This window comes from Felis catus, chromosome E1 (assembly GCF_018350175.1).
Source record: "Felis catus isolate Fca126 chromosome E1, F.catus_Fca126_mat1.0, whole genome shotgun sequence".
Lineage (NCBI taxonomy): Eukaryota > Metazoa > Chordata > Mammalia > Carnivora > Felidae > Felis > Felis catus.
Window position 1 is genome coordinate 39769403 of NC_058381.1, and position 21680 is coordinate 39791082.

Genomic DNA, 21680 nt, shown 5'->3' on the forward strand with positions numbered 1-21680 from the left:
CATCTGTTGTTGCCTGAGTTGTTAGTGTTAGCCATTCTGACAGGTGTGAGGTGGTATCTCATGGTGGTTTTGATTTGTATTTTCCAGATGATGAGTGATGTTGAGCATTTTTTCATGTGTCGGTTGGCCATCTGGATGTCTTTGGATGAGTGTCTACTCATGTCTTTTGCCCATTTCTTCACTGGATTATGTGTTTTATGGGTGTTGAGTTTGATAAGTTCTTTATAGATTTTGGATACTAACCCTTTATCTGATTTGTCATTTGCAAATATCTTCTCCCATTCCGTCGGTTGCCTTTTAGTTTTGCTGGTTGTTTCCTTCGTTGTGCAGAAGCTTATTTCAATGAGATCCCGGTAGTTCATTTTTGCTTTTGTTTCTCTTGCTTCCAGAGACATGTTGAGTAAGAAGTTGCTGTGGCCAAGGTCAAAGGCGTTTTTGCCTGCTTTCTCCTTGAGGATTTTGATGGCTTCCTGTCTTACATTTAGGTCTTTCATCCATTTTGGGTTTATTTTTGTGTATGGTGTAAAAAAGTGGTCCAGGTTCATTTTTCTGCATGTCGCTGTCCAGTTTTCCCGGCACCACTTGCTGAAGAGATTGTCTTTATTCCATTGAATATTCTTTTTTGCTTTGTCAAAGATTAGTTGGCCATATGTTTGTGGGTCCATTTCTGGGATCTCTGTTCTGTTCCATTGATCTGCGTTTCTGTTCTTGTGCCAGTACCATACTGTCTTGATGATTACAGCTTTGTAATACAGCTTGAAGTCCAAAGGATATATTTGTTAAAATATTTTTTAATGTTTATTTACTTTTGAGAAAAATAGAGCATGAGCAGGAGAGGGGCAGAGAAAGAGGGAGACACAGAATCCAAAGCAGGTTCCAGGCTCTGAGCTGTCAGCACAGAACCCGGTGCAGGGCTTGAACTCAAGAGCGGTGAGACCATGACCTGAGCCGAAGTTGGATGCCCAAATGACTGAGCCATCCAGGTTCCCTGAGAGTAAGGATATTAAATAATGATTTAAAGTCATACAGTTAGTGAATGACAGCTTGCCTAACAGCTATTCCTCATGCCTACTAATAAAAATCAGCATTTTTCTGGAACTAAATTTTACCTAACTGTAAATTGTGTTCATTCATTTTTAAAAATTGGTTAATTTGTCCATCAGAATGCCCGGCACCATGCTAGCTGCTCTGCATACAGAAGTTAACAGGTCAGATGAAGTCCTTGTTGTCAAGGTGTGCATGCTAGTAGGGGAGGACAGACACTGAAAAGATAAAGGAGTGGCAGTGACAAGTGCCAGAAGAAAATAAAACAGGGTGAAGTGATAGAGAGTGGTTGGGAGGTGAAGCAGGGAGTGCACCTCCGTTGGTCAGGGCAGTTGGCGACAGCCCTTGCCAGGTGGCTGGAGTGTGGTGAAAGAGGAGCGTGAAAGGAGATGAGGTCGCAGAGGTAGTCAGGTGCTGGACCAAGTAGGACTTTGTACGTTGTTCAACAGAATTTAGGTTGTATTCTAAAGGCAGTGAGAAGGCACTGGATGCTTTGCAGTGGCGGCGGGTTGGGGGAGGACAACCTGTGTTATGTTCTCTGGAAAGTGAAATGGAACCAGGCCAAAGTGGAAACAGGCAGAACAATCAGTGAACCAGGTGAGAGGATGAAAAGTGAGGCCAGTGGTTGATGAACCGGAAAGAGGTGGAAGTGTCTGGGACACATTTTTGAAAGGAGAGATGATAGGTCATGCTGATCAAGACGGTGCCTGGAGAGAGAGGTCAGGGACCACGTTGAGGTCTCAGATTTACTCAGAGGTGAGAGGAGACCTGAGCCATATAGCTGCCATCTGGGATGGTGGGAAGCAGTGGATGATGAGGTCACCATGAGACCTGCAGGGTGAGCGGCCTAAAGCCCGTGAGAGAAAGCAGGGCTGAAGACAGGGAGGCTCCAACACCTAGATGCAGAATGTGCTTACTGCCAAGTTCCTGGCCTGAGATGAAAGCTCGCTTTTATGTGTGTTAATCACAGTTTGCTGTGAACCTCTGTGTGCCTTACCAGCAGCCTGGATTTCTAGGGTGCTGTTGGGAAAACCCTCCCATGACGGCACCTCCCTAGTCAGCAGGAACATCAGTGTTGGGAGGCTTCACACTTCGCCGCAAGCAACTCGGTTGTCTTTAAGCCTGATGGAGTGCTTCAGCCCTTCACAAAAGCAGGCTATAGGAGGCTTTTCAGTTTGTCATCCTAATAAAAATGGCTGTAAGTAAAAACATTTGGTCTTTGTTTTCTGAATTGCATGATCTTTTAAATTTCTGGGGAACTCCTTTACGGTATTGATGGGAACTAAAAATGGCTGGCGTCAGGACTGCCATTGACATTAACCCTTTACTCTTTGCTGAGCAAGCAGGCAAAGGATTCTGGGTTTGGGTTAAACAGTGGCCTTTGGGGGCCTTTCCCAGTTATCTTCCAGTGTGTGGGTATAGGCAAGACAGACGTTTGCCAGCTTTATTAGCCTGTGCTGAAAATTACTCTCACATTGGGTTTCTTTCAAATGGAAGTAATGTTTTGTGACTTAAATACGGCTGATACTGGCTTCAAGGGGATGAGCCCTTCCGCTCTGTCTCATGCAGACATGTCTGATCCCAATGCAACATGCCAGAGAAGGCCTCACAGTACTGCAACACAGCATGCGCAAGCCCATCTGCGGGCTGGCAGTGTTGGCTGTTTCTCTTGGGGGGTTAATTCTCATGTGTTATTGTGAGCTATAGAATGTGTGGATAGTAACAGGAAATTACACACAGTTAAGGAAGATATAAAATATATGTGTTCGCTAAAACTAACCCAGTTGGTAAATATATGTCCAGTAAAATTTGGATGCCTAATACATGCCAGGCACTGGGAAAATAAAATTTACAGCTGTTTACTGTGTGAAATCTAATCCTGAGATAGTTAACCACAATTATTCTACAGTAAACTTAGGGTTTTTCTTACGTGGAATTACTTGTTAACAATAGTTATATCTTACAATTTTAATTTGAATCAGATGTTTTTGTCCATTGGTTAGATATGATTGCTGGATTGAATTAAATAGCTACTGGATTTCTAGAGAGTTCCTGTAGGTAGTTGACATTTTTTAAAATCAAGGTAAATAAATGTTTATATATTTAAATATTAACTGACACGATGACTTTAAAATATATTTTGAGTTGTTCACTTACTAAATATACAGCTGATTTTATAATAGCGGCAAACCCTTATATAGCATTTGCTGTATAACAGATAATGGTTCTATGCTTTATGTACACTATGTTATTTAATTCTTTTTTTTAAATGTTTATCTATTTATTTTGAGAGAGAGAGAGAGAGAGAGAGAGAGACAGACAGACAGAAACAGAGAGTTTGAGCAGGGGAGGGGAAGAGAGAGAGGAAGAGAGGATCCCAGGCAGGTTCTGTGCTGTCAGTGCAGAGCCTGACATGGGGCTCAATCCCAGGAACTGTAAGATCATGACCTGAGCCGAGGTTCAGAGTCAGATGCTTAACTGACTGAGCCACCCAGGTGCCCCTATGTCATTTAATTCTTAGCCCTATGTGGTTGGCATTGAAGTTATCCTTTGTTTTACAGATAAGGGAAACTGAGGCATAGAGAGGATAAACAAGTTGCCCAAGGTCAGCAGCGGGTTAGTAATGGAGTTGGGATCTGAAGCAAGGCTGTCTGGCTCCAGAGCCTGTGTTCTTAATCACTGTATACTTATCCACAATCTCTCCATTATTGATTATTATGTTTTTCAAGAGAAAATAATGCAATTTAGTTTATTTCAGCCAATCTTTGTTGAGCTCCTCCAGTTTGCCTGGCACTGTGCTAGAAGATTTGGGGGACTCAAGGATGGTCAGGACACAGGTGTACTTTCAAGTATTTTAAATTAAAAAAATTTTTTTTCATGTTTATTTATTTTTGAGAGAGACAGAGACAGAATGCAAGTGGGTTAGGGGCAGAGAGAAAGGGAGACACAGAATCCGAAGCAGGCTCTAGGCTCTAGGCTCTGAGCTGTCAGTACAGAGTCTGACACGGGGCCCAAACTCATGAGCTGTGAGATCATGACCTGAACCAAAGTTGGACGCTCAACCGACTGAGCCACCCAGGTGCACCTCAAGTATTTTAGATTCTACTGGGGTTTGTTGGGTACACAGGACTTGAACACAAGGCAGAGTAGGAAAGTCGTTCCAGCCGTAGTGAATAGTTGCAATAAATGCACAGATGTGGAAAAGAACTAATTGTCATTATGAAGCAGTGAATAGTGTACTGTGTCTAGAAAACAATCATGTGAGATAAAAGCTAGACGGAGAGTCTTGACTCCTAGGCTGAGGAGTTTGAACTTGAGTAGGTAGACCATTGAGAGCCACCAGTATGTTTTTCTAAAGCAGAGAAATTACTTCATTAATCCCCTCATCTGTAAAATACCACATTGATAGAATTTTTAAGGAATAAATTGACACGTTAAAAATGTTTAACACAGTGTCTGGAACATAGCGAGTGCTCAATAAATGGTTCTAAGTAAATGGTAGTTATTATTAAGTAAGCTAAGGGAAGGTGGAGTTCCTTTTCCATTGTTTATAGGTGTTCTTTTTATCTAGCAATGCAGTGAACTAGGGGTAAATCCAGGAATATAGCTTTCCACTCTCTCGAGGTCTGAAAAGTCTTCTGCCTGTTCATAGGCTTCACTATACCTTTGCAACCAGTAGGGGCTCCACCTCTACAAAGTAAGGACTGGTGGCTTTCAGCCTTGCTTTGCCAGAACGCTGTGAGGCTATTGGGAAGCAGTGTCTGTTTCTCTAGTACCTTCTTCCATGTTGCAATTTTGTGGAGGTAGTCACAACAAACCCTCAGTAAGATTTATTACTTAGAGGAGAATTGAAGCCAATCTCTGTCACTTTGTGGATTTCTCCGTTCTGCATTTCTTATTAATATCTATGGCTTATGTGAAATTCATGTTGAAATTCAGCTTGAAATTTTAGCTGGAGAATCAAGATGTATTAGGACAGCTTATTGATCATAGTTGGTCAGCATTCCTCACTGGGAATCTGGCTTCTTGATCAGTAGGGAAAAAGTATGTGAAGAAAGAAAAGAACAGAAAGGAAAGGAGCATCATCATATGTGGGGGAAAAATTCCCATAAGCATTAAGAGCATTCTGATTTTTTAGAGTGCAGATGAGTTGGATAAAAAAGGACCAATTACCCAAATGGAGTCAAATATCACCCTGGACATCCCTCTTCCTAGTTTTTCTCAGCTTTATCCCCCATTCTTGTGCATCTGGGTATTATTAGCCTCTTAATAGTCAACAGGGTTTTGTGTTTCTAAAGATGTACAATTGAATGCAGAGGAGAAAGAGAAAAAAATTGTTTATTATTATTTTTTTACATGCCAGGTATATTGCTGTTGACAAACATACTTGATACAGGGACACTGAGATATTAGAACCCCCATTTGAAAGATAAGATAAAAGTGGGTAGATTTGGGGTTTTCATCTTAGGTCTTCTGATTCCTTTTCTCATCCTACTCTCTGTTTCTTCCTATAGTTCAAAATATCTTTAGAGCGATTGAATTGTACGTTCTATACTCAAATGCAATGAAACCAGATACTTTTTTGGCTTAGTGTTAAGTGTTACTTCCAGCCTCAGTCCGTGGTCCACACTAATTTCTATGCCTAACCTTTGTGTGCTTCTCTCTCATTTTTGTCTCGTCTGTTCAATAAAACATTAGGTGTTGGGGTGAAGTTTCAAAATAGTAACCTCAGAGTTTCCTGAATTCTATTTTTAGGATTCATTATATTCTCCCCACCACACCTCCTGGGGGAGAACCATGAAATCCTCCTGCTTCATGATCTTCTTGGCTATTACTCTAGATACACCTCTGTCATTTTGACTTGTCAAACTCTCATGGTTCATGACCTCAGTGGCTCAAAAAATCCCGAGTTCCTTCACTTAGTTATCCCGCAATATTATAAATCTACTAGGATCTTTTTTGATTTTTTTTTTCAACGTTTATTTATTTTTGGGACAGAGAGAGACAGAGCATGAACGGGGGAGGGGCAGAGAGAGAGGGAGACACAGAATCGGAAACAGGCTCCAGGCTCTGAGCCATCAGCCCAGAGCCTGACGCGGGGCTCGAACTCATGGACCGCGAGATCGTGACCTGGCTGAAGTCGGATGCTTAACCGACTGCGCCACCCAGGAACCCCAACTAGGATCTTTTTTGTCCAGGTCTACAGGTCTCTTCATTTGAACAAAGAATACTATCTTATATTATCATATTGATATTATTTAATTCTGCCTCCATTTAGATCAAGATTCCTTCCATCTTTTCGGGAAAAGATTTAGTTTGTCTCTTCCACCTAAGATACATACCATATTGAAATATTGAGAGACCAAAAGTCTTGACATTTTTTAATATTAGCCTAGTAAAAGCCAGGATTTTTTATTTTGGGGTCATGCAGTATATCAGTTGTTTCTCTGTCATGTATTTGTAATGCAGGAATCAAGAAGAGGAAAAAGGAATGTGCTTAGAAATGGATAGCCCCAATGTGAACAAATATTTGGTGCTTTGGACTAGTCTCTCTGAACCTCACAAGAACAATTTTACTTAACTCTCAAATCCACAGTCTCACCTAAGGCTTTCATGCTTCGATTGAAATGATGATTCAACATTCTCTGCCTTGAAGTTTCTCAAAATCCTTTTGTATCCTTGGGCTTTTAAAACTAAATTTGCCTATTAGCGTTTAATAGAATAGTCATGATGGAAAGCAGGTTTCTCAAGTCAGAGTTATGGCTTTAGGAATAAGTCAGTAGTAATTAACAAAGGGCCATCTGCTGTCAAGTACCCAAGGCACAGCCCACTTTGCATGGAAGCTTTTTAATAGAAATGATACAGATTTCTTAACTACAGACCTAAACGGTGCTGAGTAATCTTTCTAGTTCCTCAGTCAGATTCTGTCAGGCCTATAATGTTGTAATTCTCTGGCTGCCACCTCCTAAGCTCAGAGACTAAATTTTTCCTGTAGTCAGCTCCTATGATTAACCAAGGTAAGTGGAACATCTGAACAAATGGTTCAGTAAACTGAATTTTTAAAGGCAATAAGAGTACAGCAGTAAGAGGCCCTTGAAGAACCATACCCATTATGTGAATCAAGTGAATGTTGTATGGAGAATTTTAAACTCAGTTGATAGGTAACTAACAGGGTAAAAAGGGATACTGAGATACTACAAATGTAGGAACTGCAGAAAACCCTGGGAAAGATAGTTTCTTTCAAAGGAAGAGGGAGCGGGGCGCCTGGGTGGCTCAGTTGGTTAAACGGCCGACTTCGGCTCAGGTCATGATCTCGCGGTCCGTGAGTTCGAGCCCCGCGTCGGGCTCTGTGCTGACAGCTCAGAGCCTGGAGCCTGTTTTGGATTCTGTGTCTCCCTCTCTCTGACCCTCCCCTGTTCATGCTCTGTCTCTCCCTGTCTCAAAAATAAATAAAACGTTAAAAAAAATTTAAAAAAAAAACAAAGGAAGAGGGAGGGAATTAACATTTAGAAATTTAGAGAAGGGGTTTGTCCTATAGAGCCCAAACTCAGATGTAGGAAAACTGTCTGGCTGGTGACTCTGAGTGGGGTGTGCAATAAAGCAGGTTCTACACATGTTGAGAAAGCTGCACACTGAAGTTAGGTGCGTCTCTGGAAAGGATCTGCAGCTGCTGGAGTGAGCAGGTGTTAACTGGGAGAGGATCCTGGGAAGTGCTGGCATACAGGAAGTCCCAATTAAGTGGAAGGAAGCAAAATGGAAGGAAGGAGCCAGTGCCTCCTTCCTCTTCAGCTTTGCAGTTTTCCTTTGTCACCCCCTAGTGGCAAAGCCAGACAGAGTGGTTTGCAGAGGGTCCCAAAGCTGGCCACAGGAGGGAGGGTGTGAAGTTGGGACAGTAACTTAACAACCTGCCACAGAGGAGCTTACTCTGAAAGCCCAAGGCTTCCCAAACAGGCATCTTTAAACCGGCTTCTCCCCACATCCTTTCCAGTTCCTTAATATCATTGTCTCTTCACGAGTTTTGGAGTCACACTTATGAGCTGTGACTACAAGCAAGTTAACTTTCTTTATTTGTAAAAAAACAAACAAAACAAAACAAAACTATTGAGATAGGATTGACATACAAAAGTCTGTTCATATTTAATATAAATAACTTGATGAGTTTGGAGATAAGTATATATACGCATGAAATAGTTACCACAATCAATGCCATAAACTCCAAAAGTTTCCTCCTTTTTTTTTTTTTTTTTTTTTTTTTTGGTGATAGGAACACTTGATACATATTTTTCTAGCAAATTTTTAAGTATACAATGCAGTATTAACTATAGACACCATGGTACACAGTAGATCTCTAAGACTTATTCATCTTGCATAATTGAAGCTTTGTACCCTTTGGCCATCACGTCCTTATATCCCTTCCCCCCACCCCCCCCCCCCCCCCCAGCCTCAGGTAACCACCATTCTACTCTCTGCTTCTATCAGTTGACTATTTTAGATTCCTCATATAAGTGGTGTCATGTAGGATTTGTTCTGTGTATGGCCTATTTATTTTAGCATAATGTCTTCCAGGTTTATCTATATTGTTGTAAATAGCATGAATTCCTTCTTTCTTAAAGCTGAATAATATTTCATTGTATGTAAATACCACATTTTCTTTATCCATCACCCATCCTTGGACCCTTGTTTTGCTTCCATGTCTTGTCTATTGTGGATAATGCTGTAGTGAACATGGGAGTGCCCGTATCTCTTTGAGATCCTGATTCCAGTTCGTTTTGATGAGGGAGTGTAAGGCAAGCTGACAGGCCACAAACACAGCTGTCCCCCCCCCCCCCCCCATCAGGTGGGATTTGTGTGATATTCCTCCAGCATTCCTGGCTGCCCAAGAACAAAGGAAAGGGGAAAAACAAATGGTGGTTAACTGATAAGAGATCATAGTCTTGCAGGACTTAAGTCTCCATCACCCCTCCACTGTGATGTGGGAACAAAGGCAGAAGGAAATGGCAGATAGAACTCAATTTCCTTATAATCTGCAGCCCATTGACAAACACTTGAGGCTGGCACAGTAAAATGTTTCTCCCTAACTCCCTACTGTCTTAATGCTAATGCTTTGCTAGAGGAAAAACAACCTTAGCTTGACAATAGCTAGGCCTCCACTATCCCGGGAGTCTTCTTTAGCTTATGAAAATCTCACTAGAAAACTTCCCCTGGACTTTACCTCCCCTAACCCCATAGTATATAAACAATCTCTTCTCTTGGTTCTGGGGGCAGCTCTTCCTGCTCACAGGTCCTTTTGCCATGCTTCAATAAAATCACCTTTTTGTACCAAAGATATCTTCAAGAATTCTTTCTTGGCCTTTAGCTCCAGACCCCATGAAATGAACTGTCACCCCCCAAAAAGCCTCTTTTAGATTTAATTTACTCATTCCACGAAACTAAGATAACTATTTCACAGAACTGATGGGATATTAAATGAAATTGGGTTCATTTTAAGTTTATTTAGTCTGGGTACAGCATATGGCATTAAACAAGGGAAGGAGAAAGGAGAAGGAAAATAAATAAGGAAGAAAATACACAGTTTCTGTAATCATTCCAATTGATCACAAGGCTGTAGTTGATATTTATGACTCACTTCCTCCACTATCCATTTCATGTTTTCTTTATGCTCAATCAGGACCTCAGATGGGGTTTTTTACTTTGTGGGGGTGATTTAAATCTTCATGTCTGAGAAGTCTTGAATCCATAGTGGTCTTGTCTTTTTCAGTTTGTCAGTAGATGGGTTATAGTAGCACACAAATATAGTATAGATTGACTTCAAAACCTCAAGGAGCCCGCCAACTGTTGTGCTTTTCCTAGCTGAAGATAGTTCAAAGCACAGCAATGTTTCTTTTGCCTTAGAAAGGAGATCTCAACATGTTCTAGACAATTTGACTCCAAGAAATTTCACTGAGGTGATGACCTCCTTCATTTTTGTGGGGTTTACCTCCTACCCTGAGGTTCACGTATGTTTACTAAGACATCTAAAGTACTTGCTACTTCCTATTCATCAGAAACAATTAGCAGTGTAGTGGATTGATACGATGATGTGTGGAATGTCAAGATGATTAAGATCTCTTCTGAGTGTATTATGACAGAAAGCAGGAGAGTTGACACAGCCCAGAAGCAATGCTTGTAAAGTTACTGTTAGTCATACCAGTTAAAAGCAAACTACTTCTGATTGTCCTTGCAAACTGATATGGAGAAAAAGATATTTTCATATCAAAAGCTGCCAGTTGCCAGGGGCTATGTTGATTTGTTCCATTAAAGATACTCCATCCCTTGAAGCTTGCTTGGGTGGCTCAGTCTATTAAGCATGCCTCTTGATTTCAGCTGTGGTCAGGATTCCTTGGTTTGTGAGATCACATCAGGCTCTGTGCTGCGCGTGGAGCCAGCCTAAGATTCTTTCTCCCTTTGTCCTTGCCTTGCTTGCTTGGGCTCTCTCTCTCTCTCTCTCTTAAAAAAGAAAAAAGATACTCTATATGCTCCATCTGGAACGTCAGCTCCAATTGGGACCATTTACCAAAATTATTTCAAAATAATAGTAGATAATTACTTTGTTATACTCTTAAGATTTTTCTGCTTTTTCTGCAGGACAAAGAAGTAAGTGGGGAGATGCTAGGTATCACCACCAGGCTGTATGCAAGTCTTTGAAAATGGCACTCATTTTCACAATTCACTAGGGATATAGTATCTTTTTTCCCTTGTAATGAGGGGAATTTCCAGTGGCTTCTACTTGGCTCTTCCTACCATGGGAGTTTTATTCCTTAAGCCAGAGTGTGAATGTGGGGGTTATGCCGGTTGTCAAACAGATTATTCCAGTTGGGGAATTGATCTCTGGACCTACTGGGTCCACTGTGATTTAAATGTGTGATAAAATGCCAGCTGTGACTGGGCCACCATAAGCCACCACTTTCATTGGTGTACTGGAGTGACATCTTGGGTCTTCAGGAATTAGTGTCAACACAGTGTCTGATAATCCATGTAGTAGGCAGAATTTGGGGACCCATGACCTCTGAGCCCTGGTGTCATGTCCATGAATATATTATGTTTGGAGACCAAAGGGACTTTGCAGATATAATTAAGGTTACTAATGAGTTGACTCTAAAATATGGAGAATGTCCTGGACTATCCAGGTGGACTGAAAGACAGTAACCTAACACCTGACACAAAGAGGAACTTAATCTGACTTCCACAGCTTCCAAAGTAGCCATTTTTAAACCTGCAGAAACTTGTTGCACCTCCTTCATGTCTAGTTCATTAATTTCATTCTCTATGAGTTTTGGACTCAGATTTGGGCTCAGATTTGGGTTTCAGGGTTTTTTGTTTGTTTGTTTGTTTTGTTTTGTTTTGTTTTGTTTTTGTTTACTTACAAGAATATGTGACTTAAGGGACACTTGGGTGGCTCAGTTGGTTAAGCGTCCGGCTCTTGATTTTGGTTCAGGTCATGATCTTGCAGTTTGTGGGACGGAGCCCTGCATCAGGTTCTGTGCTGAATGTGCAGAGCCTGCTTGGGATTCTCCCTCTCCCTCTCTTTCTGCCCCACTCATGCTAACGCTCTTTCTCTCTCTCTCAAAATAAATGATTAAACTTAAAAAAAAAAAAAGAATATGTGACTTAAGCAAGCTATTTAGCTTCATTTAGACTTACTTTCCTCATCTATAAGCCAGGATAACAATATCCATTTCAAGGATTAATGTAAGTGTTAAATGAAAAATAAAGCATGCATGGAGTATAATTAGCATGCGACACAGTGTGTGGTACTAAACGAGGTCATACTGGTTCTCGTCTCTTTTATGCGTGTCTTACCCATCATTCTTCCCCCTTTTCTTTTCTGCCTCTTGTCCCTAGTCTTTTTCATTGTGTCTTCTGTCTTTTCTCTTCTATTTCGTACTTTTCCTTTCCTTTTCATTCTTTTCTCCATCATTTATTACCATAATCAATCACCATCCCCTTGAAAGGAACAATCCAAATGACAGCCCTGCCTTAGTTTAAAGCTAGGTTCTCTTTTCTGCTTATTATGGATCTTTGATAAGAAATACAATTGCTGAGAAGTCTGTTTTGCTTGCTGTTTGCTACGAGCATTGTGAGGCCTTTCCTGAATGTAACCCGCTGTGTAGTAGAATGGGTTGTAAACCTTCCTAAATGTAGTCTGATATGTAATGGAATGAGTGATTGTACATAAACTAACCGGCATTTCTCGCTTCTGTAAACCTGCTTGCTTAGCACATTCCTCACCTACCCTACCCCCTTCCCCCTTCCCCCTTTTTCCTCCCGCCACAAGTAACGGGACAAAGCCTTCCCGCCAAAGGACAGACAAAGGACGCCCAATCAGAGAACAACAAATGTCCTTACTTTAAAATCAACTAATCAGGCCCCTCATAATTTGAAACCTCCCCTGTGCTATTTGTCTCTGTCTATAAAAACGCTGTACCAACCCTGATCGAGGCCTCTTGCGTCACCGGCGACGAGTGCGCAGAGGACCAGGTTCGAACCTGCAATAAACGACCCTTGCCGCTTGGCTTTGACTTATGACTCTGGTGGACTTCTGTGGGAGGTTTCGGAACTTCGGGCATTACACCCCCCACACTCCTGCCAGCCTGATTTTGTTCTTTACTTTTTGTTATTCATCTACTCATAGTTATGGTCAGTGAACCTCAATTAAAAATGCTCCCCACTTTTGCTCTAGAATTTGCAGTCCATGTGCTTTTCCTGTCACTGAACTGCTTCTACATCTCCAATCCTCTTAGGTGTTATATATAGAAAGTTTTCCATTTTTGAGACCTCACTGCAGTCTATTGCATAGTGTAGTGGTTAAGAATATTCTCGGTTTCCAGTTTTGCAAAAGCCAACAAGTAATGGCTTGATCAAAGGACTTATTCTTCTCATAGGTAGGCAGCTGCTAGCAATGGTTCAGAGACTCAGCCATGTCAGGACCAGTGTTCCTTGAGTTCTCTTGGGATTCTGTAGCTCTAGGAATCCTGTCTGTATTTAAAGTGAAAAGAACAGTCACAGTGAGGAGGAAGTAGAAGCACCAGCAGTGTGTGTCCCTTTTATCAATAAAAGAAAGCTTTCTCAAAAGTCCTTAACTGGCTTCTACTTATATTTCACAGGCTAGTCTTGTGTCTCTCTATAACTTTTATTTATTTTTTTAATTCATAAGCTTATTATTTTAGTGTCAGAGTACAGGCATCTGTGGGGCATAGTAGGTCAGACACTTTGGCAATATTGTAATGTCTCTATGGTTTTGCCTTTTTTAGAACGTTATGTAATTGGGATAATATAGTACGTAGCCTTTTCAAATTGGCTTCTTTCATTTAGTAATATGCATTTAAGATTCTTCCATGTCTTTTTGTGGTTTGATAAATCATTTCTTTTTATCACAGGATAGTATTCCATTGTATAGATATAATATAGTTTGTTTTTCCATTCCCCTATTGAAGGATATCTTTGCAGCTTCCAGTTTTTGGCAGTTAGGAATAAAACTGCTGTAAACATTGATGTGCAGGTTTTTGTGTGGACATAAGTTTTCATCTTTGGATAAATACATGGGAACACGATTGGTGAATTGTACGGTAAGCCTATGTTTAGCTTGGTAAGAAATAGCCCAGCTGTCTTTCAAAGTGGCCCTACCATTTAGCTTTCCCACCAGCAGTGACAATTCTTGTTGCTCTGTTAACATTTCCCAGCATTTGGTATTGTCATTGCTTTGGATTTAGCCACTCTAATAGGTGTGCACAGTGGACCCTTTTTTACTCTTTTCCTTCCATTTAGAATGACCTTTAAGGCCTCAAAGATTACCTCCCTTGTGAAACTTTCCCAGATGCTGCCCCCAACATGGTCCCTGCTGGTTCCAAATGATCTTTTCCTTTTTGAAATCCTGTTTCTGGCTCTTTTGTCTTCTTCTTTGTAGTCTACATAACAAGATACTACTTTCCACAGCAGTGGCCATCTAAAGCCTCTCCAAAATTTCTGAGAGTTCCTGAGGTATTACTTACTTGTAGGTCCCCCTGCTCTGAGTTCTGGGTTGTCTCCAACTCCTTTGAGTCAACCCAGACATAAAACTCAGCTCTTTCCTTGGTGTTCACAGGAAAGTTGACCTACTCTAATAGGGATTGTATGAGTTTAGTAACTTAATGGGGATGAAACATGGAGTAATACTCATGACTTCCTTACTGGGTCTCTCCTCTGTTCTTTCATCTCCTCACTCCCTTTCTGGAATAAAAAAAGAATTCTTCTCTGTCTCGTTTGTAATTATTTAACATCCTTGTTTCTCAGCACCCATTGTAAGTTGGACTACCAAGGCTTATTGGCCACAAAAGCATCCCCCTAAGACAGGGAGATTTTTTTTTTTCTACCAACTACTAAGAGAACGCAGTTTATTTGTTATATTGTTTGTAGCTATTTTCACACATATACTTTTTATTTCTGGATAGTAAAGTCCTCAGGGATAAGAATTAAGTCTTCATCTTCCTGATCTCCATAGTTCCTCCATACACTTTATATGACTTCAGTTTCTTTTAAAAAGAAACAAATATACTTCTTTGAAGGAGGCATTAACACATTATCACATTTTATTTACAAGTAGAAACACAGACTATGGTTTGTTTGCCCAGTTATAATATTTATTAAGAAATGACAGAAAACACTATATCACAGATGTAAATGAAATAGCCAACAGGCAAGATCCTTATGATTCCCCCCCACCCCTCAAATAGGGATGAAATCAGATGTTGAAATATGAAAAAGTCTAGCCTACTTCTTAGAAGCTGAATGTTGGGTGAAGGGCTTCCATTCTCTCTGGTGACATCTGAGGAAAGTCACGTGGCTGTACCCTGGTTTGATGTTAGAAAAAATGTTATTAAATGTAGCAAAAAGCAGATTATAAGGCAGGGAAGAATTAGACTTGTGGGTAGTTCTAAAGGATTAATTCCACAATATGTCAGTTATTTTAGACCCTGAAGAAAAATCAGAAATAGTATATCCAAAGCATTTTGATAATCAGCTGGTATGTTTGCAGCATTTCTGTGTCCGTAGTGGGGAATCAATGTATTCAGTGGAGAATCAATGTATTCATTGCAGAATGATATCAGGTAGAGCCCATATACTTGGCAGCCCCCATTACAAAAACCCAAGTGGAAGTCGTAGAACTTGTGGTGGTCCAGGGGTGGTTGAGGAGATACACTGTTCAGAGATACTGTGTCCTGGGCAACTGGAAATCAACAACCTGGTTTTTTAACAGGTGGGCTCACAGCAGGTGGGCTGGCAGCAGTAGCAGCAGCAGGCAGGGCGGCAGCAGGACTGTCCACAGTAGGACGGGCGGCAGCAGGAGGCCTGGGCGTGGTGCAGCTGGCAGCAGGTGGGGGGTATGCAGCTCACCACACAGCAGGGGGGCAGGCAGGTGTCCTCCACGCGGCAGTCAGGGCGGCACCACCTGACGCGGCAGCTCACGGCTCCGCAGCCACCCTCCTGGCCGCCACCAGTGCCACAGCCGGTCCCGCAGCAGCTGTTCTGGCAGCAGCTGGGCTGGCAGCAGCTGGTCTGGCAGCAGCTGTTCTGGCAGCAGCTGGGCTGGCAGCAGCTGGTCTGACAGCAGCTGGGCTGGCAGCAGCTGGACTGGCAGCAGCTGTTCTGGCAGCAGTTGGGCCGGCAGCAGCTGGAGCCACAGTTCCCGCTGGTGGAGCAGGTGGGAAATCCACAGAAGCTAGTGGAGCAGCAGGCCATGGTGTCAGGAGCTGGGCTGAGAGTTGGGTTGCTTAGAGGTGTTTTGGTGGTCAGGTCTATGTCAGGCCTTTTATATATTTGAGCCAGCTTCTATTTATAAAAATGTTAACATATCTTCCTTGTTTTTGTTTTAAATTTGTTCCTCATTGGACCTCTGATTGGCTTACATTGAAATACTTATGACCTATTATGAGCAGCAGTTTAGAAATTGGTTTGTTTTGTAGTTTCATTTGGACTGCTCGTGTGGTCCTTTGCTCTTTGGAATACATTTGTGGTTTTCCATGTTCAAAGAGTCCTTCCATTTTAGCCCTTGCCAACGCCCTCATTTTGTAGAGGTGGTTATTCCACGTGACGTTTTGTCCATATCTCTAAGATAATTGTGCTCTTAGTTTAAACTATTATTTTTTTCTTCTGACTATATAGACTGAATTCTTTTGCATTTAGGATATCAGAACATCCACTGAACTGAAAAGAGTACTCTTTGTGTATAATTCAAAGCTTCCTACTGGGGTACCTGGGTGGCTCAGTTGGTTAAGCATCCGACTCTTGATTTCAATTCAGGTCATGATCTCACGATTCGTGAAATCAAACCCCATGTTGGGGCTCTGCGCTGACAGTGTGAAGCCTACTTGGGATTCTCTCTCTCTCCCTCTCTCTGCGCCTTCTTGCTTTTGCGTGTGCATGCTCTCTCTGTCTCTGTCTCTCTCTCTCTCAAATAAACATTAAAAAAACTTCAAACTAATTTACTCCAACATAAAGTCAAATGACTACTATAGTTCCTTTGATTCCAATCAATTTGAAATGTGTAACTATTATTCATATTCTAGGCCAGAAATCTTTTCTTGTGAACAAGTGACGTAGTATATATAAAGATAGCAGAGTGCTAAGCGTCAGGTAGGACTTTAATAAATGCTTACTAAATCTGATTTTGAATGGGTGGAGTAAAAGACATGATTCATGGATGCATGTACCACTTATAAATGATTTAATAGAACTTTCAAGCTGTAGTGCCTCTCGTGGAGGAGTCCTTATTATTGTCAAAAGACATTAGGAAGTGCTGAAATATTTTTCTGTGTTTAATAGTTGAACCAAGTCTCAGGGAAAAACATCTGGGAGTTGTGACATTTTGAAGGACATTCTTCCTTGAAACGCATAATCTTGTGTTTGATCTATCATTGCTACCAATTAAATGATAGAGGTAAGTGCTGGCAGCTTATAAAAAACTTGGAAAATATTTTTCTTAAAGTATCCTATATTTTGTCCTATTGTATTTTGTATTGCACTGAAATACTTAATAAGGAGTTAAAAAATTAAAAGATTTTTTTTTTTTGCTCTAGATTTGTCTTAAGTTTCCAAGAGAACATCTTTCAAATTGGGTTGCAAAGTACAACCTAAATAGTTGTTTGAGATTTCTAATACATGTGTCTGACAAACGATGTTGGTAGAACTCACGGGGTATCTCCCAGGCTGTTTGTTCTATCCTTGTTTAGGTCAGAGATACACTTTCTATGTACTTCCAGTAAAGTGTTGGGAGTTGAAACTTGGAGGGCAATTTGGAGACCAGTGGGAAGAATATAATAGCCTAAGACATAGGAATTAAGCCTAAATGCTCTTGGAAAACAGTATCTAATAGATAGTATCTGGTAGATATTTTACAATCTATTTAATAAGTAATATAATCTCTAGATATTAGGTACACATGAAGGAGAACATCTAGTATATAAACTGGAGGGGGATTAAAATGGTAGAGTTACATGTAGGTAGAAATCCCATAGATTTGATCAACCTGAAAATTTTAGCCAAAAGTTGCTTTACTGGTTTAGACCTAATTATTACAGGTTAGAGCATTTAACTATTTGAATAACTGTAAAGATTATTTAATGCATGGAGCATTTTGTTAACTGATGGATTCAAGCATAGTGTAATTAGTATTCAGCCTGTCTGGTTTAGACCTCATGTGTATGCTTTAGGATTATTATAAAAATGCAAATCCACTCTCCTTGAATTCCAGCTAAAGATGGATAAGCTTAGAGGTAGAAGAAAGAAAATAACCCAGTTTGCTTTACACATTTAAACATTTTATTTGAAATTAACAGGGGATATTCAAGGAGAAAGCCGGTCTAAAACATGTGGGGATCAAGAGATAGGGAGGAGACCAGAGATGTCACTGAAATGAAGTGACCCTGGAGCCTTCTCAAGCAAGGCAGGATATCTAGATACTCTGATTGATACATGTTTTCAGTGTGCTAATTCAGCACATCCAAGAGGGTCCTGACTAAACTCATTTCTGAGCAGCTTAGAAACATCATGGTACTTAGCATGGGAGTAAAATTGAACACTTCTTCTGAGATCAGAGCGGTTTGCTTAGTTTCCCCTTTCATTCTTAATCAGCAACCCTGCTTTCAACAGGTGGACTGGCAGGAGGTGGGCTCACAGCAGGTGGGCTGGCAGCAGCTGGGCTGGCAGCAGTAGCAGCAGCAGGCAGGGCGGCAGCAGGACTGTCCACAGTAGGACGGGCGGCAGCAGGAGGCCTGGGCGTGGTGCAGCTGGCAGCAGGTGGGGGGTATGCAGCTCACCACACAGCAGGGGGGCAGGCAGGTGTCCTCCACGCGGCAGTCAGGGCGGCACCACCTGACGCGGCAGCTCACGGCTCCGCAGCCACCCTCCTGGCCGCCACCAGTGCCACAGCCGGTCCCGCAGCAGCTGTTCTGGCAGCAGCTGGGCTGGCAGCAGCTGCTCTGACAGCAGCTGGGCTGACAGCAGCTGGGCTGGCAGCAGCTGGACTGGCAGCAGCTGTTCTGGCAGCAGTTGGGCCGGCAGCAGCTGGAGCCACAGTTCCCGCTGGTGGAGCAGGTGGGAAATCCACAGAAGCTAGTGGAGCAGCAGGCCATGGTGTCAGGAGCTGGGCTGAGAGTTGGGTTGCTAAGAGAAGTTTTTGAGTTTTGACTGCACCTTCTACTTCTGGCCTTTTATATCTATCCTAGAGCTGCATATTGTCCTAGCATTCAGCATTGTTCCTTGATACCCTTTGCAAAGTCAGTCTCTGATTGGCTGATACCTGAGTTGTTTAGAAAGTTATAAATAGCATTTCAATAGCCTGCTTGGTGATTATTCAATTAAGTCCTATTTTGTTTCTTCTTTGCCCTCTGGATCAAGTGAATGCTTTTTATGGAAGCCAATCAGAGCAACACCTCTTTATGCAAATCATATGACAGACTGTATGTGGGCCACTCCTGGCTTGCTTGGTCATACCTGCCCTTTGTTGATCTTTTAGACAGTTTATCTAAACTGAGCATTTTCTTCCTAAGTGGTCACTAAATTAAGGATCAGGACTTCATAAAAGAAAATTTGTTCAGATTTCGAATGACTAACATTAGAGTCATCAAAACATTAATCAACATCCAAAAGAACTATGCCTTTCTAGGATCTGTTTGTGCAAGTTATAGGATACTGAGAGCTCTAACCAATATTTTTGCCTTCCACCAACCATGTACATATTCCCAACTGAAACTGTTTTTTTTTTTTAATTTTTTTAATCTTTATTTATTTTTGAGAGAGAGAGAGAGAGAGAGAGAGAGAGACAGCATGAGCAGGGTAGGGGCAGAGAGAGAGGGAGACACAGAATCTGAAGCAGACTCCAGGCTCTGAGCTGTCAACACAGAGCCCGACATGAGGCTCAAACTCACGGACTGTGAGATCATGACCTGAGCCAAAGTTGGACACCTAACTGACTGAGCCACCCAGGTGCCCCCACAGCTGAAACTGTTAAGACTTTTGCCGGTAGATGGTTTTTATGACTCTACTAAATGAAAAATATATGCTAGTAATGAATACACCTTTTAACAAGTCAAACAGTACACAGACATATAAACAAATTTAATAATTTTCCTGTTTTCCCCCAAACACCCATCCCCTCCAAAACTAGTACTTCAGAAATAATCAATATTAACAATTTGGTATATATTCTTTGACACCTTTCTTCCTGCTTTTGCAGACATAAACCAGCATATACATAAGTAAAAGTAAAATATAAATAAAAAGTAAAAGTTGGGATCTATACATACTTATTTTTAAAAAATTTTAATTGTAATAAAATACACATAAAATTTGCCTACTTAATCATTTTTAAGTGCACAGTTCACTAGTGTGAAGAGCATTCACACTGGTGTGTAATCAATCTCCAGAATTCTTATCTTGTAAAACTGAAGCTCTATATCCATTAAAGAGCAATTTTTCCATTCTCTCCTCCCTAAGCCTTTGTAACCACCTTTCCACTTTTTGTATTGATGAATTTGACCAACCTAGATGCCTCATATAAGTGGAATCATACAGTATGTCTTTTTAATTCATGGTTTATTTCACTTAGCATAATGTCTTCAAGATTCATCCATGCTATCAATGTATCAGAATGTTTTTCCTTTTTAAGGCTGAATAATATTCTGTTGTATGTATACACCACAGTTTGTTTATGTATTTGTCCATCAGTGAACACTTGGGTTGCTTCCAACCTTTTGGCTATTGTGATTAATGTTGCCATGAACACGGATGTAGAAATATCTTTTCAAGATACTACTCTCACTTCTTTTGGGTAGATACCTAGAAGTGGAATTGCTGGATCACATGGCAGTTCTATTTTTAGTTTTTTGAGTACCTGCCATACTGTTTCCCATAGCGGCTGTACCATTTTATATTTCTACCAACAGTGCACAAGGGTTCCAATTTCTTCACATCCTTGCCAACACTTTTTGGGTTTTTTGAGAGTAGACATTCTAGTGGGTAAGACATGGTATGTCCTTGTGGTTTTGATTTGTATTTTTGTAATGATTAGTGAGATGGAACATCTTTCATATGCTTTTTGGACATTTGTATATCTTTTTTTTTAAAGATTAACTTAATTTTTTTTCTTTAAAGTTTAGTTATTTATTTTGAGAGAGAGAGAGAGAGAGAGAGAGAGAGAGAGAGAGAGAGAGAGAGAGAGAGAATCCCAAGCAGGCTCCACACTGTCAGTGCGGAATCTGACTCAGGGCTCAAACTCACAAACCATGAGATCATGACCTGAGCCAAAATCAGGAGTCAGATGCTTAACCCACCGAGCCATCCAGGTGCCCCCATTTGTATATCTTCTTTGAAGAAATGTCCATTCATGTACTTGCCCAATTTATAATTGTTTTTGAGTCGTAGAAGTTCTTCACATAGTCTAGATAATTTGCTTCTTATTAGATATATGATTTGCAAATGTTTCTCCCATTCTATAGATTGAATTTTCATTTTGTTCATTGATCCTTTAACGCACAGAAGTTTTTAATTTTGATGTAGTTCAGTTTATCCACTTTTTTACTTTTGTATGCTTTTTGTGTCATATCCAAGAAATCACTGACAAATTCAATGTCATGAAGCTTTCCTCCTGTGTTTTCTTCTAAGAGTTTTATAGTTTTAGTTCTTAACTTTAGGTTTTTTTTTATCCATCTTCAGTTAATTTTTGTATATGGTATAATGTAAGGATCTACCTTCATTCTTTTGCATGTGGATACCCAATTTTCCAAGCACCATGTTTTGAAAAGACTTCCCTTCACTTTTAATGGTCTTGACACCCTTATTGAAAATTATTTGACCATATTTGTAAAGGTTTCTCTCTGGGCTGTCTCTTATAGTCCATTTGTCCATATGACTGCCTTTATGCCAGTATCATACTGTTTTGATTACTATAGCTTTGTAATATAGTTGGAAATCAGGAAATGTGTTGTCTCTAGCTTTGTTCCTTTTTCTCAAGATTGATTTGGCTATTCTGAGTCTTTTGTGGTTCCACACAAATTTTAGGAATTTTTTTTTCCTCTTTCTGTGAAAAATAATCTTGATAAGGATTGCGTTGAATCTGTAGATTG

General features: G+C 40.8%; 2 protein-coding genes across 2 annotated transcripts; both read right to left on the reverse strand.

The window, feature by feature from the left end:
* Positions 1–15309: 15309 nt before the first annotated feature.
* LOC123381912 (keratin-associated protein 1-3-like) lies at positions 15310–15815 on the reverse strand. The gene has a single exon (XM_045044476.1). The coding sequence runs from the start codon at positions 15796–15798 to the stop codon at positions 15310–15312; it is 489 nt and encodes a 162-aa protein (XP_044900411.1). The 5' UTR covers positions 15799–15815.
* A 2356-nt stretch (positions 15816–18171) lies between these two features.
* On the reverse strand, positions 18172–18706 carry LOC101087885 (keratin-associated protein 9-3-like). Its single transcript, XM_045044474.1, has one exon. It carries the CDS (start codon positions 18687–18689, stop codon positions 18201–18203), a length of 489 nt encoding a protein of 162 aa, XP_044900409.1. The 5' UTR covers positions 18690–18706; the 3' UTR covers positions 18172–18200.
* Positions 18707–21680: the final 2974 nt, after the last annotated feature.

Coding starts and splice junctions, on each gene's coding strand:
- LOC123381912 (XM_045044476.1), bottom strand. CDS start 15,798: ATGGCCTGCTGCTCCACTAGCTTCTGTGGATTTCCCACCTGCTCCACC.
- LOC101087885 (XM_045044474.1), bottom strand. CDS start 18,689: ATGGCCTGCTGCTCCACTAGCTTCTGTGGATTTCCCACCTGCTCCACC.